The sequence below is a fragment of the Dermacentor variabilis genome, chromosome 6, assembly GCF_050947875.1.
Source record: "Dermacentor variabilis isolate Ectoservices chromosome 6, ASM5094787v1, whole genome shotgun sequence".
In the NCBI taxonomy this organism is placed as follows: domain Eukaryota; kingdom Metazoa; phylum Arthropoda; class Arachnida; order Ixodida; family Ixodidae; genus Dermacentor; species Dermacentor variabilis.
In genome coordinates, this window is record NC_134573.1 from 34,556,074 (window position 1) to 34,572,075 (window position 16,002).

The 16,002-nt window shown below is 46.0% G+C and overlaps 1 protein-coding gene across 1 annotated transcript in view; it reads right to left on the minus strand.

Annotated features, from left to right (window-relative positions):
* The window catches only part of LOC142584720 (dnaJ homolog subfamily C member 2), a 127,858-nt gene that overhangs the window by 70,237 nt on the left and 41,619 nt on the right, over positions 1-16,002 (minus strand). The window contains exons 6-7 of the mRNA XM_075694939.1: positions 11,367-11,447; positions 6,847-6,912 (exon numbers count right to left, since the gene is read on the minus strand). Coding sequence (XP_075551054.1) covers positions 6,847-6,912; positions 11,367-11,447 — 147 coding nt within the window. The remainder of the gene's footprint in view (positions 1-6,846; positions 6,913-11,366; positions 11,448-16,002) is intronic.

Sequence of the window (16,002 nt, forward strand, 5' to 3'; positions counted from 1 at the left end):
CTCGTGCATCATGTGACAGTGCAGCACGTCTCTTGTGCATGCGCATGAGACAGCGCTCGGGCACTTAGTCTAATCGGAAGTCATAGTGTGTCTGCCGATCACTGGGACCATGAGAGAGGAGTCTTCAGTGAAGAGATGCTGTTGTCTGCAGAAGGATCTATTGAACTCCACTTGCCATTTGTGCAATACAGTGAAACCCCATTTATAATGAATGAATGTTTGATGTTTAAAGGTGCAAGGGCCAGGTACGGCCAAAGAGCACCATGCTAGTGTTAATGAGTTCGCAGTGGACTGATGGGTTCTGTGAAGTTATGTGGCGTGGCTGTAAAGGGACCAAAAAGAATTGGCGTAAATTGCATAAAATGTACATGTAATAAAATTATGGCAATCACTAATGACGTGTACTATGAACATTAAAATGCATTGTGAAGGAATGATGCAATATACAAAATATGAGATGCTAAAATTGGCTAGAGCACAATTGCCTCACCAGAGCCCTTGAAACACAAGGGCCTAGAGACATGTGCTATATGGTTCTTCACCAAGAAACATAGCCGGACGTAGAGGGATGCAATAGCGATATGCAAAAGGAAAATGTTTCCTCCTGTCTCTTTTGGCTTCCCGACACTCCACAAAGATGTGGAGGACGGTCAGCCTTTCACCACATCTATCACAGCTTGGAGGTTCGTTACCAGTCAAAAGAAAGTTATGTGTGCCAAATGTGTGGCAAATGTGTGTCCTATTTTTAGTCTGGTGAATAGGACATCTGTTCTTCATGTTTTCGCAGTCGGGTGCCAGAAACGTAACTTCGGCTTAACTATGTGAAGCTTACTACTAGTTTCAGCGTCTCACAAACGTTCCCAGTGGCTTCGCAGTTTGTTTCGTAGGAAAGGCTTCATGTCTGTGGCAGGGACAGCAGCAGAACGAATAACCTGTGATGCTACTGAATTGATGATCTCGTCAGCAAGCACATTACCCTCGATTCCTCTATGGTCAGCAACCCAGCATATTACTACATGTCTATGCAATAAATAGATGTTGCATAAGAGTGAGTAGAGTTCATTGAAGACAGGATTTGTGTGCTTTTACAAGACTTAACGAGTCTGAGAATATGATTGCTCTGTCAAGTTTTAATTTCTTTACATGTTTTACTGCAGACAGTACTGCATAGGCTTCTGCAGTGAAGATACTTGTTAGGGGGTTCAACACATTTTTGGCACCAACGTTCAGTACAGTGCCAAACTGTGACCGTATGATCAATTCCGGCAGCTAGATACCATGTAAACAAGAAAATTCACGAGACAGACACGATCGGCAACAGTATATAGATCTCTGCCGTGAAAGCTTCACCGCAATACTCGCCCGCCTGTCTCACGTGAAAACACCAGTGCGCACTCAGTTTCTCATTTCGGTACCAACAAATCTTCTCCGGGGTCGTCGCACGCGGTGTTCACAGGTATCACAGGCGCAGGTGCCGTTTTCGCACCATGAAAATGAATGCTGTGGCATACGAGCAAAGAATTGGCCAATATTTATATAAGAAAAGAAAACAAATGGAGGTGCCTTATGTTTCTCTGAACCGATCCCAATAAATTTGGTTTCATTGCGATAAACATCTTTGCCTATCTGTTTCACAGCGCATGGTGCCGTTGGAAGCGTAGCACATGCTTTTAACAGGCAATAACTGAAACACGACGCCGTTCCCTGCTTCAGACTGCGATCATATACATTTTCCGGCCGCTGGATCCCACGTGAATAAGAAAAAGTGCAAGGTGCAGGCGATCTAGAACAGTGTATAACTGCCCGTCTCATGCAAAAACGACGGTGCGCACAGTTTTTTATTTCGGTACTGGCAAATTTCCAGCTGGGTCGTTGCATGCCGCATTTACGGCTATCACAGCCAAACCTGTTGCGTATCGCTTTGGCGGCATCCAGCGTCACCCACCAGCTCGATTTCGTTTCACTTCCTCATCACCCTCTTAAAACACCATGCAATAGGAAAACAACAAAAGATGTCTCGGGCTGCCGCAGCACCACCAGCTCCACGTGCATTGGCATCTCGTGCCGCAATGATCTGCACGACGCTTCGCATTAGGTATATGTCGACAATAGTTGAGCCTGTCGAATTTTTTTTAGTTACTTCGGATCGTACGTTTTCCCGGTTAGTACGTCCTTTCTCGCGTTTTTTTCGAAGACGTATGGATGAGGTCCTACTGTACATAAAAGTGCAATTGTGAACTTGCTCTGCAGTCTGTTTCTAACGATGGAGTAGTCCAAGTGTACAATTTGAATCATGAATTAAGCCCCTTTTGAGAATGCAGTTGAACCTAGAAATGAAACAAGGCGGTGCAGTAATTCCAAAATTGTTCGCATTTAAGTTTCTGAACACTGTACAGAAACATGATGGCGATTTGCACGTTGTATCAACAATTTTCACCCGCCAATACAGGCAGTCAAGCGTTGCGCAATAGCGAGTGTGCGCACAGAATGCCTGTGGCATCCGTTTGGAGTGTACTCTAGTCCACCTTCGGCTTGCACCAGTGCTGCCATGCGTGCACTGTGGGCCCTATATGAAGCTCTACTATAGTGTTACACAGAAGTTTCATGACCAGATGAAAAGTATTGAAGGAACCTGTTTCCACCTTTTCATTCCTATCCTTCTCGCCTATGATGACCGCATAGAAACAGCAAAAACAAGTCAGACGATGCTCTGATGAAGTTCACGATGTAAGTGGCCCTGCTATTCGCTCAAAGTGCCAGCATGCTGAGGGGTGCCTTACAATGGGCTGTTGCTATGGCAATGGTGCACTGACACGGCAGGTGGCGTGCTTGCCTGCTATGCTTGCTTCAAAGTTGATTCGCCATTCTATTGGCGTGCTTGCCTGCTATGCTTGCTTCAAAGTTGATTCGCCATTCTATTGTTGATCCTACCGTTATCACAAGCAGTGGTTATGACACTTGTTTTAAGAAGATTAAAACTAGACTCGCATATGGAAAGCAAAGTGTAATCATTATCTGATGATGTGGCAAGAAAGGGGAAGTACTTGTTGCAATGATCAGAGCTGGCATGCGAGACGGCGATCTGATTGCGCCTGTGTCACACAATCCCACACTGCGTTGGCAGTTTAGCAAAGCCCTACGTTGTGGAGTCTTGAACCATGTGATGATGCAGACGTTGTGCATGTCATTTTATTTAGCAAACCATACCGGACAATAGACGGTGCGCCGGAATTTGTTCGCACGACTCTCCACGCACTGTCAGTTCTTGCACTCTAGATTCCGTTTTGAGACTAGGTACGCCTATGATGTCCTTATTAGCAGAGACAGCATACTCGCTTAGAAATTTAGATACGTTAATGATGTGGGACTGTGTCCACGGGTTACAATTAGTGTTGAACACGATGTGGAAGTGTGTATGCATGGTCAACCGTGGCAAGTTTTATGGCGCAGGTGCCGTTTTCGCACCATGAAAATGAATGCTGTGGCATACGAGCAAAGAATTGGCCAATATTTATATAAGAAAAGAAAACAAATGGAGGTGCCTTATGTTTCTCTGAACCGATCCCAATAAATTTGGTTTCATTGTGTTTACCAGAAGCTCAGCTTCATTCTAAAGCTTTTCTTTTGCTCACAGGTTCAAAAACATTTGCAAAACATTGAACATGATTTTCTCAGCTTTTCTTTTTTATGTGAAGTGCCTCAGGCGTTTCCATGTGCACATTTAAACAAACTTGGTATCATCCTTTTCAGTAATAACTCAACCACAGGCTAAAGCTTTCCCTTCTTTTCTTTTATAACCTTGATACAATTGTACCGTAAAACAAACCGTATCCGTTTAAACACTAGTTTTGTTTTAAAGGAGTAAAGTCAAATCCCCGACTCAGAGGCCATTGACCATAATGTGTTTTGTATTCGCATAAACCGTACCAGCTTATTCCGTGCATATCGGTTAATAAGTAATGTTTCCACTTTTCGTCGCACAAACGCGGCGGTGCATCGTTTCTATCGGGTCGCCCGGCCGAACAACAAGCCTCAGAGATCGGAACCATGGATTTATTTAAGGTACCTTACAGGCCTGTCAGGCATTGTGTAAAGGGGGGCAAAAAATCCGAACAATGCATACACAACCAGATGAACATGAAGAAAGTACAATACATGGTAAATAAAAATTTGTGCATATAATAGCAGTAAAGAAGAGGAGGCTAAGCAATGCGGAAATATCGAGAAGAAATATGGTACAGAATGCACACGACAACATAAAAAGCGCATGGCGCATGAATAAGTGCACAATTCATCAAGCATGTTATAGCAAATGTAAAAAAAGGGGGGGGGGAACGAATGGATCAGAACAACAGCCTCCAAGCGCCCTGTGTGTTTGCGTGTGAAGCCACATCAACATCATTTCGGCGCCGAGCCAGAGAGTGTTTTGGCGTCGTGCAAACAAGGACTCGCCTCATGCCAAAGCTCGGAAGAAAAAGAAGCCAGATGCTCAGCATAGAAGAAAAATTAGACATTGTCCGTACTATCGAATGTGACATGAATAAGTCGGCGCTGGCACGTGACAGGGATCAGCTGTTGACTACGGTGTGTGGCATTTGGAATGTAAAAAAGTTGTTCGGCAGTGCTGCTGCGACCGCGAAGAAATGTCGGCTACGAGGTTAGACTTTTTGCCATTGTTGCCTCTGCTGTAGCCGAAGTGTCGCCTAGCGACAGTGATGAGCATGGCAAGGAAAGGGACAGCACGGGCGATCCAGGCCCGACAGTGGCTGAAGCTGCGCGTTACGTCAGCCTTGTGAATGCAATCGTCACGACGAGAACAGCACCCCGCAATGAAAAAGGCGCCCGTGACATCCGCAGCGCTACCACACCAGTGCACGGAGAATATGAAATGCCAACGAGGAATTTGCCATGCAAGTGTTTGCCGGGAAGAGGGGGCTGGGGGGGCTGAAAAGCTGGCTCGCAGCTTAAGTTTGAGGCCACAGTTGTCACTGTTAGGCCGCTGCGGCATCAAAGGAAAATAACACTTTTGCCATGCGAAGTGAATAAATACTGCATGTTTTTTCCCCTTTCATTGCGCTCTCTCAGAGTTTCGTTTTTGACAGGTAAGTGGGCGATCTTTGGTTAAGCAGTACTACTGTTCAGTATGTACTTTTTCCGAGCTCAGGCCAACTACGGTATAACGAGGTTTCACTGTAGTTAGGTGATATGTAAGCTAGGTAATTTTTCATCTCCAAGTTCAAAATTATTTTTGGTAACTAAAATAGGTCTATAAAAACTCTGTGAACTTTAGCCTGTGTGGTGGGCCTTTCAGAATAAGTACATTATTTCTGAAAAATAGCTATTCGAATAATAAATTACTATAACGACCCGTAATAAACTACCTAATAGTAATATGACACTGTCATACCTTCCTTTCTAGATGAGATATTTGAAATCTGTTTGCACATTTGAAATCTCCATTCAATGAGGCCCCCGTATGCCAAATTCATTAAGGTAAGTTGACAAATTAAAATAAAAATTTTAGGTCTGTCGTCTCCTCATTGAGGCTCCTCGCAACTCTTTCACATGGAACTTTGTACTGTAGAACCTCGTTGATACACTCCCGTTATGTACGTTTTCTCGGCGCGAGCGTTCGCAATCGAGAATGCCAAAAATGACCCAGTAGAGTTACGCAAATTTTTTTTACGGGCCCACGCGTTCCTGGAAAGCATGATTTTTCAGCAGCAATGTTCAATACGTTGCTAAACTGCGATCGTATGATACGTTTTCGGGCCGCTAGATTCCATGTAAACAAGAAAATGCGTGAGCGGTCGAGAACAATATATGGTTGCCCGCCGCAGCAGCTTCACCGCAATACTCGCCCGCCCGTCTCACATGAAAACACCGGTGTGCAATGTTTCTTATTTCGGTACCAGCAGATCTTCTCCGAGGTAGTCGCATGCGGCATTCAAAGCTATTACCGCCAATCCTATTGTGATAAGCATCTTCGCCCATATGTTTCACAGCGCATGGTGCCATCGGAAGCATAGCGCAAGCTGTTAACAGGCGGTAACAGAAACGCGCCGCCATTCCCTACTGCAGATTGCGATTGTATATGTTTTCTAGATGCTAGATACCACGGGAACAAGAAAAGGCATGACTGAGAACGGTATATAGCCGCCCGTCTCACGTGAAAATGCCAGCGCACCATTCTGGTACCAGCAAATCTCCGCCTGGGTCATCGCACGCCACATTTACAGCTATCGCCACCAAACCTATTGCGATAAGCATCTTCACCTATCTGTTTTACAATGCGTGGCGCGTAGTGTCATTGGTAGCGTGCTGCATGCTTTCAGTAGGCGATCATCCACATGAGCTGCCGTTCAATGCTGCAGGCGTCGCGATGTGGGCATCACGTTTCGCTCTGGTGGCATCCGGCGTTGCCTAACAGCTCGATTTCGTTTTGGTTTCCTGTCACCCTCTTAAAACACCACACAACAGGAAAACAACAAAACATGTCTCGGGCTGCCATAGCACCACCAGCTCCACGCACGTCGGCGTCTCGTGCCACAACGATCTGCGCGATGCTCTGGATTTAGTTAGTACGTCATTTTTCGAGCTTTCTTTTTTTTTCTAAAAACATATGAACGTATCTACTGTATTACAGACAAATGTTTTGCTGCTTGAGTAACAGGACATTTTTGCATGCTCCCAAGAAAGTCGAATAATCGGGATTCCACTGTAGTGCTTGACCCTTAGTTTATGGGCAAAAGTTAACCCACAATAAACCAATTCTTACACTGTCCGTCTCTGGTGGCTACTACAATATGTGAGCACGAGGACGAGCAATGGAGTGAGCCTGCTTACTTCTCGCCTTTCTCTTTCTCCTCTTCATCCAGGTACGAGTACTCGCGCCAGGAGTCAAAGCTGTACCTGCGCACGAGCAAATGACGTAGCGATGATTCGCACCACAGCTCAGAATGGCCTCCATTTTGTTAAACAGCAGCTATAAACAGCACAACACAGGACACAGCAAAATAAACACACAGCAATATAACCACAGTGTTCAAATGCTCACAGAAGTGATTTTTTTCTCTCTTTATATGCATGTACAGAAGTGAATGAAAAGGTTTAATTACTGCTCCAAGAATTCTTTGTATTCTTTGCAACTTCAGGCACTTTGACTCTCTCTCTCTGTCTGTCTGTGTCTGTCTGTCTGTCTGTGTCTGCCTGCCTGCCTGCCTGCCTGTCTGTCTGTCTAGCCTCCCACACTGCCATTATGGCAGTGCCTACCAACTTGAGCCGCTGGGTATAGGCATGCGTTGGCAATGCCGTCGTGGTAGCAGCATCGTCGTCATTAGAACTTCGTCATCTGACCCTCACCCCTGATGCTCGCGTACTACCTGCACTCCAGCGATGTGGTGCACATAAAAAGATCCGGGCACCTCGGCTGTAGAACATCGGGTGGTGGTTGCCACCGCATGAACTGCGATTCAAAAGCAAATTTCCCGCAAGCGTTGATTTCCGATCACCGGACAGCAACGTGCCGCCTCCTCATTCCTCTCCAAGCTCACGCGGGACTTTCAAGGCCTTTCTCATATTTATCGGGCCATTTAATCAAGCAACGAGGTCTGCTCCTTTGTGCTGCACATAAAGTCTTGGTACAACAACACTGTGCCAAACTCCAGCGCGGCAGCATCATTACAGCGAGTTGCGTTGATGAACCTGATTTTTGACGATAACAAGGAAGCACTTTGAAGGTTACAGCTTCATTGAAAAGAGCATCAACTTGAACTCTGCTTTCCTCAGGGACTCGAGGATGGCGTACTACTGGGTGCAAAGGAAGAGGAACGTGTTTGCAATGATCGAGAAGCTAGGCAGGCCTACGCCCTTTCTAGCCCTCAACATGTCCAGCTCAACAAGGAGTGCCAGCTCAAAGTCGCCGAAAGAGTCAGAGAGCTGGTCAAAGCGCACCGTCACACAGGGTTGACGCCATAGCCATCCTACCTGCAAAATGCTTCGCATAACTTCTGATTTTCCCAGTACGTGGGATTTGCATAACTTCACTTAGGTACAGTCAATAAGTACTAGTACTTATTTAAGAAAAGAAGGCAAAAAACAAGCAAATTTTTTTTCCCTCTGAGGGCTTGTTGTCACTTCATGCTACCTTTTGCTGCCAGAGGTAGAACTTACGTGCATATATACAACTTCAAGCTGAGAACTTGCTGAGAACTAAAAAATTTCTTTTTGTTACCCTGCACTGATGAGCTGTCGTACACGAGTCAAAAGCCTGCATGATGTGGGCTTTTCTTTTTCTTTATTTGTGGCACTGGGGCACTTTCTGGGAAAATTTATGGCTGTGTCTGTACAATTAGGAGGATTGGTCAGAATTTGGGAGTCACCCGGACAAATACGGAGAGTTAGCAGGTCTGCCATTGCATCCATTGTGCCCAATCATGAACAGTGAACCGTATCGTGTAGACTGTGGGAGGCTCTTTGTATCCATCTCTTCCAAAATTTTTTGCTTGTTCTGGAATACAGTCAAACCTCAACAAAACGAACCTCGATGTAACGAAATTTGCAACTGTTAACGAAGTATTTTCATTTCCCGATCTTAGTTGCATTGAAAACTGCATACTTGTTGCTATTTAATAAAGTAGTTTCATCACATGGTTTTGACTTAACGAAGTTTTCGGCCATTTTGAGCATGTACTTGGAGCCTGTATGACTTCAGCAAAAATTTATGAAAATGTTGGCTGAAGCAAAAGTTACTTCAAGTGCCCTTCTACACGAAAAGTTTGAGTGGCAATACCGATTTGAAAGCGCACGCGCTAGTACGTGGTAGGTAGGAAACACTGCAGCGCCATCTGTCATGTTTGTAAACAACTTGTGGAGGCTGCAGGGCATGCAGCAGCTTGTAGTGCTCGGAGAAACACGAGTGCTGACAATTCCTTCTGCGCAAGGGAGATGGGGAGGGAGTGCGTGCATGGCGACGAGATCGAGCACGTACTGGGCGACGAGAAAGGGGGGCTTCTCCTCCTGGTGCATGCGTCTCCCCCTCTTGTGCGTCCGTGCGTGGGCCACATGCCGAAATGGTTGGTGCCTTCATGCGCATTTTCTTGTTCTCATCCATCTAGTGTTCAAGGTCATGCAGTCTCAAGTTTCCGAGACACGGTGTAAAAGCGCTCCCTCATGTTGAGACTGAGTTTGTGGTCATCGAGTGAGATCTGTTAACGTTTGCCTGAGCGCGCATGACTCCAATAAAACTACCACCCTTACTTCGTGTAGTTCTCTCTTTGCTATCGCCACCAATGCTCCATTTGCTATTGCCATCAATGATCCACCTTTCTGACTAGACTGTCACTTACCTCTTAGTTTGCCCCCCATTTTTTTTTGCTGGGGACGAATAACTGTATTTTTTTTACACCTTTGTCTTTAATTTGTGGGTACTGGCTGCAGGCACTAAGTGCAGTCAGCTATGGTGTTTGAGATTGACGTCGACGCGCGACGCAACACACACAAATCTGGGGCGCCGTGAACCACGTCGATGCATTGCTCTCAATACGCGCTGGCACTCATATCTGTACTGTTATGGCGTAGCGTTCTTAGAAATTGATTATAAGTGCTTACTAAAAAAATACTATCCACCAGGAATGCTCTGGGAATTTGTGAAGTTGTTTGTTTTGCAGAAACTTTAAAACCTCGATTTTATGAAATTCACGATTTAATGAAGTTTTTCACTGCAAGATCAACCTCATGATTTCAAGGTTCCATTTTATTAATCTCACTTCCCCAAGGGGATTGCACTTTGAAATTCAAATGCTACTGTAGTTGTAGAGGTACAGAAGAGCCTATTAGCTCAATGTGCGATCTCTCAAGTTGCGAGATCCGACAGTGGCCCTCCAGTTTTCTCTCATGACCTCACAAACGTTGCCGAAAGCTATGGTGACCCTCATGACCACTTCACTGGAGAAACACTTTACTCAGTCAAATTAATAGTCTGAAACAATGGTCCAAACAGTGAAGGATCTGCTTGGAAAAGCAAGCAAGCAAGCAACCTTCATTTGGCACTACTTAGCTATAGAGGCATCCCAGATGTGAAAGGTTTCACACCCACATAGCTCCAGGAAATGGAAAGACGACTCAGAACTCGAGTTCCAATGAGGGAATCGGTGCTGCAACTCGCATGGCTTACCTGTGACATCGTGGTCATGAGTGCACACATTAAGCTAATGGAACATAATCATAATCAGTGCCATTGCACTGTATAGAAGCTCGAAAACAAGTGCGGGTTTTATGACAGAGGAAAAGCCACAAACCCATTGTTATGCTGTAGAGACAGATTACGCAGTCCTGCAGTATAACTGCCATAACCTGATCTCACAGTGCAAGCTTAAGGTGGACCCATCATTGCCAACAGCCTCAGCACAGGGTACATCCACTGCCCCCCTCCCCCCTCAGGCAACTGCATAGGACACACCTTTTGCTCGGAAAACTGCACCAACCACAGAAATGGGTGGAGGTTCTGACTTAAAAGACAACAGTGTAGCATAAACTCAGAGCAGTTTGTATGCTCCATAGGCATAAGTAAGCCACTAAGACATGCGGTTCCTCCCAGACAAAATCTTCCATCTGGCAAAATGTTCAAACCAGCTGTTTTGGCATACTTTTAACACTGTTGCTGCTCTATGCCTCAGCAAAAAGGGGAAAAAAATAGCAATAAGAATGAATGAAATTGAAGTGTCAGCATGTTACAAATGCATACAATCCAAGCGCACGCGATGCAGTCAATGGCTGAGCATCACCTGCTTTTGGAACAGAAGCTTCTGCTAGCTACGAGTACTTATTTCGAGTGCTACAGGAATGAGTTCCTACAACATGTTATCTGTGTTGCAGCATGCAGTGAAAATACAAAACTCTTTAGCTTCATTAATCAGAAAAAGTCAGTAATGAGGATAAAAAAAAAACTAGCTTTTGAGTGGTGGTGCACACTTACAGACTCGACACTGAAGTACTGACATCTAAAACTGGTTAAATTTTCTTCCCTAGCTAAGGGAAGGTCCAAGCCCTCTAAACACTAGAAAAACTATTTGTAAGTGCCATAGAGCTTTAAAGCTAATATTTCAACTATAATACCTGTTTCTACAGCCAGTTTTGATTTCAGTACCCAGGAGATGAATACGTCATGACATCACGATACCCTTGCTTGCTCTGTTTCAGCGACGAATGCAGCTGCTGCACATATGCTTAGCCAAAAGAAATGTGCGCAGCACTAATTTTCTCATAGACAGTGTAATGTGCAAATAAAATTTAAAAAAAATAACAATGCAACCCCTGAAAACGTGCCCATTTTCTGAAGCCAGGGACACAGTTAGAACCAGACTCACCAAAAGTGGTAGAAACGATCCACTTCGTCACGGCTGGCATTCTCGTCACCTAGCGGAGGCACATCACGCTTGGTTGACCACCTGCAGAGGGCCAACACAGCTTCTTAAATACCTGTTGCAAGTAAGAGTGTGCTACACAATTACCATTGTTTTATGACATTCTCGTATCTTAAAGGGCCCCTCACCAAGCTCCATAGCAAATTTTGGATATAAGCTAGATGTTGTTACGTGTCCTCTAGGGTGCATTCTGCTGCAAAAAATGTTCAAATCGGCTCATTAATAGCTCAGATAAAAACACAGTCAGTACCCGCGATAACGAAATACTGCAACAATGAAATTCTCGCGACAATGAAACATTTTCGTATCCCCGGTGAACGCCCATAGGATTCAATGCGTTTCGCACCCCTCGGCAACGAAATGTCGCTGTACTGCAATTTCAAATCGACGAAATTTGCCGGTGCGTAGCTCCGCATATTGTGTAAGGCTAGCAGGCTCCAAAACGTGCTCAGATGTGATTGTTCTGCACTAAAATTGAGTAAAATACTGCCACATTGCACTTATGTTGGCGCCGCCATTTTTGTTCACAAAAACAACCAAGCGGTGGAAGCGATCTGTGCGCTGGAAACACGTCACGGCCGCCATCTTGTTTGTTGATTGCCCGTTTGAAGCGGCACCATGAGCGGCACGCACGTTGCCACCGACATGTGACGACGGTGTTCGCACGCCTACAAGGCAAGATCGTAGATCGTTGTTCAAGATGCGCATTCAGTTTGTGTTCCCTGCGGCTGACGACTTGGCGAGGCCTAGGCCAATTGCGTGAGGCAAAATTTAACACAAACTGGACGAGTGCTTCGAAGAACAATCCCCGATCATGGCAGTGCATTACGTAATGTGCGCCTCGGTGAGAAAAATGCAGCAAAAACAAAGAAATGCACGTCCCACCTACATGGAATTGTTTATGGCGTTTGAGATGGAAGTGCCGGCATATAGAGTGTCACGCATCGAGCCATGATTGAGCGATCATCCGGGGATACGCATACCCTGCTTCAAGAACGCTGGTTTTGGTGCCACCCGACAGGCATCGTGTGCGGATTCGGCACCGGGCGTAGATTTGCGCAACAGGGCCGCTATTTCGATTGCTTGCCTTTGCGTACACAAGATACGATCACTTTTGCAATCGGCACCAGACTCGTCGGCACCTACAGGCAACAGCGTACACTGGAGAAATGCTGCTGCATGCACTGTTGCTCTGTGTCCGGTGCCAATTACGCAAAATCTCGCAAAGTGATCGCATCTCTGAAAGCAGTTGACCAAGAATACTGCGCTACGGCAGTACTGCCACTGCTGGTCGACACATGCGGCACACTTTGTACTGTTGGCAATGTGGTTCTATATCCTCAAGCAAAGCTTGCCAAAGGAGCTAACGAATTTGGACAGTAAAGTTTTGTTCTGCAATGTATTACCTATTTGTGCTGTCTCTTTTCACAACAACGAAATTCTCGTGAAAGTGAATTTTTTCGCATTCCCTGCTGATTTCGTTATTGTGAGGTTCAACTGTATTTCAGTACTGCAAACCTATCATTTCAGGAGGCAAGCTCTACTGCCAAGCGAGACACTCCCTCCACTTGCCCCGTCTAGCCTCCACGAGTGAAGTTCCTTCCCTGCGTTCTCCCATACTGGACCTCGAGGATCGTGTAACGCATACGTCATGCCTTCATTTTCTTTCTCCTCGCTTTTCTGTGGCGTGGTGCACTGCCGCTGACGCCGTCGCGAGCAAGCTGTTGTGAGTGTCTTGTTTCATGCAGTGCATGATATTGCGCGCTGTGCATGAGGACACCTGACTAGCGGTATAAGCCAGTGCTACAAGAGTACTGAGGCAGACGCAAGCGGATCACAGAGCATGATCGCGTGCTGGAACACGGTAGAAAATGGCACAGTTTCAGTACCTGCATATGCGACTGCACGACCGTGGGAACAAGCAGACGAAACAGAAGTAGATTTCTCTTGCTGAGGTGCAAAGTAAAACGAAAACATTTGGTTTGTGTGTTTTATTATTTTTCTAAGGTTTAATTCATCTATTCAAGCAAGATATTGTCGCAATGCAGAACAGGACGTGCAAGCAAGAGATAAAGGTCAGGTGGTGGCTTCAGCATTTGCCTTGCATAGACAACAGCGGTAGCTGTGTGAGGCCTGACATGATGATCAACAGCCAAAGTGCCACAATGACCAATCGCCCACCTCCGGTGCCGCAGACTCTGGCTTCTGTCGTGTTGTCCCAGCCGAGAGATCGAGGGACCTTTAATGGCATCGATGGTACAGACGTTGAAGACTGGATTTCCTGGTATTAGCGTGTAAGTGAAAATAATCGGTGGGACCCAATGCTAATGCTAGCAAATGTGATATTTTACCTCCGAAACACAGTGCTGGCATGGTAGGAGACTAATGAACACGACATAATGAGTTGGGACATCTGCAAGCAAAAGCTTCTAGACCTCTTTGGAAAGCCCTCTGGTCGTCAGTTGGCAGCGAAGAAGGAGCTGTCGACCCATGTTCAAACATCCACAGAATCTTACGTGGCATATATTCAACATGTCCTCGCACTCTGTAGTAAAGCTGACAAAGACATGACCGAAACCGACAAGATAAGCCAAACCTTAAAGGGCATAGCAGACGACGCATTCAACCTGCTTATATGCAAGAACTATGACTCGGTGGATGCAATCATCAAAGAGTGCCACAATTTCAAACCGATAAAGGTAATGCAGCAGTTGAACAGGCTACCAATTGCAGCTTCGACGTCTTCGTGTAAAGAGCAGCCACGTGGACTTCCTCTGTCTGGAGAAGAAAATTTGATGCGATTAATTCGTTGCGAGCTCGAAGCCATGTTTCCCACCGTTCCTCGTCTGCATTGCCCAGACAACGCATGTTCTGTATCGCTTATGCAGGCCGTCGTCAGACAACAGATAGCAAATTTAGGCCTCTCGTCTCTCTGCCCCATTAGTGATGCCGCTGTCAGCCAGGACCGGCACTGCTCAACCACTGCTTCGCTGTTTTCAGCGGTTTTAACTCACCATTGTAACTCGGCCGAATGGAGAACACCGGACGATAGGCTGATTTGTCTCAACTGCTTGCGTGTTGGACATCTCACTCATCACTGCTGCAGTCGTTGGTCATCGCCTCCTACGTGGAGCTTACCGTCTGACCGTCCAGATCAAGGTGCTCCCCATTTCTCTGTGTGTCCTTCATCTACGAATACCGACAGCGTACCTACGACCTTCCGAACTAGCTGGTCACCATCGCCCCTAAGTCGTTGGTCTCGCTTGCTGCACGCCCACCGCCCCCGCGTTCGTGCCACAGGAAAACAAGTCGGTGCAGCTCCTGGAGGTGACGCTGTATCAATGACCTGGCCTGCAAATTCTCTGATCACATTGCCTACCCTTGGAAGTGTATTAGACATAGAAGTGGATGGCGTCCCAGTCAAGTACCTCGTCGGCACCGGTGCACAGATGTCTGTAATGATTGCCACCTTTTGCAAAAGACTCAGAAAGATCTTCACACCTGCTGTACCGCGCACAGTACGCGTTGCCGACAGCAGTACGCTGCCAGTTGTCAGCATGTGTACAGAGTAACGATCAAACCACCATCTTATTTATTGTGTTAGAGCGCTGTCCAGATGACCTTATTTTGGGGCTAGACTTTCTTTCAAGCTTTTCAAGTCCATTGACGAAAAGTAGCATGCGTTTTGCAACCTATCCAAGGAATTATCAATACATGGCAGTGGATAAACGTCTTTCTTTGTGACCTGATTGAGCTTCCGATAGTCGACGCAAAAGTGCAGGCTATCGCCCTTTTTTTTTTCACTAAAATTACAGGTGATGCCCAGATGGTCGAATAACACCATCTTCCAGCATAGTCTTCACTTGTTTTTGTACTGCTTTGCGTTACTTTAGGGCCACACGATAAGGGTTTTGTCGAATGGGTCTGGCGTCGACATCAGTAATGATGCGGTGTTTGGTAAGTGGCGTTTAACCATCTCTTGACACATATGAGAAACAGCCCTGGTACTGATTGACGAGTTCAAGAAGATGCTTTCGCTCAACGGCCGGTAATGTTGGATTAACATGTACAATAGGCGCAGCTGTGTGGATTGTAGAGGCCAGCTCCTGCATTAAGTGGCAGTCTTGTATTTGTGTTACTGCGTCAAAATAAGTGACAGCAGTGCCTCTAATGATGTGTCAACGCTCCTTACTAAAATTCATCAGCAAGAGCGCAGCGCTTCCGTCGATTACATTGATAAGTGCTCTGGCAATGGAGACGCCGCAATTCAGTGCTAGCGCATTGGTGTGTTCGGCGACTCCAGTCCCATTCTGCAGGCTGTCACAGTGCACAGGTACGAGAGAGCAACTCTGTGGCAAAAGTATGACGTCATCCGCAGCAATACGTAAGCAAGGTTGTTGTTGCTTCTCATGGGTGACATTGTCGGAGCTTGTGGCAAACGTGACATTTCTGTCACGGATGTTAATCCCGGCACCGTACTCACGCAGGTAATTCATTCCCAATATAAGTTCTTTACAACACTCAGTAAAAATGACAAGGGTGGCGACGAAGGTTGAACTGGCAATTAAGAGTTGGGCTG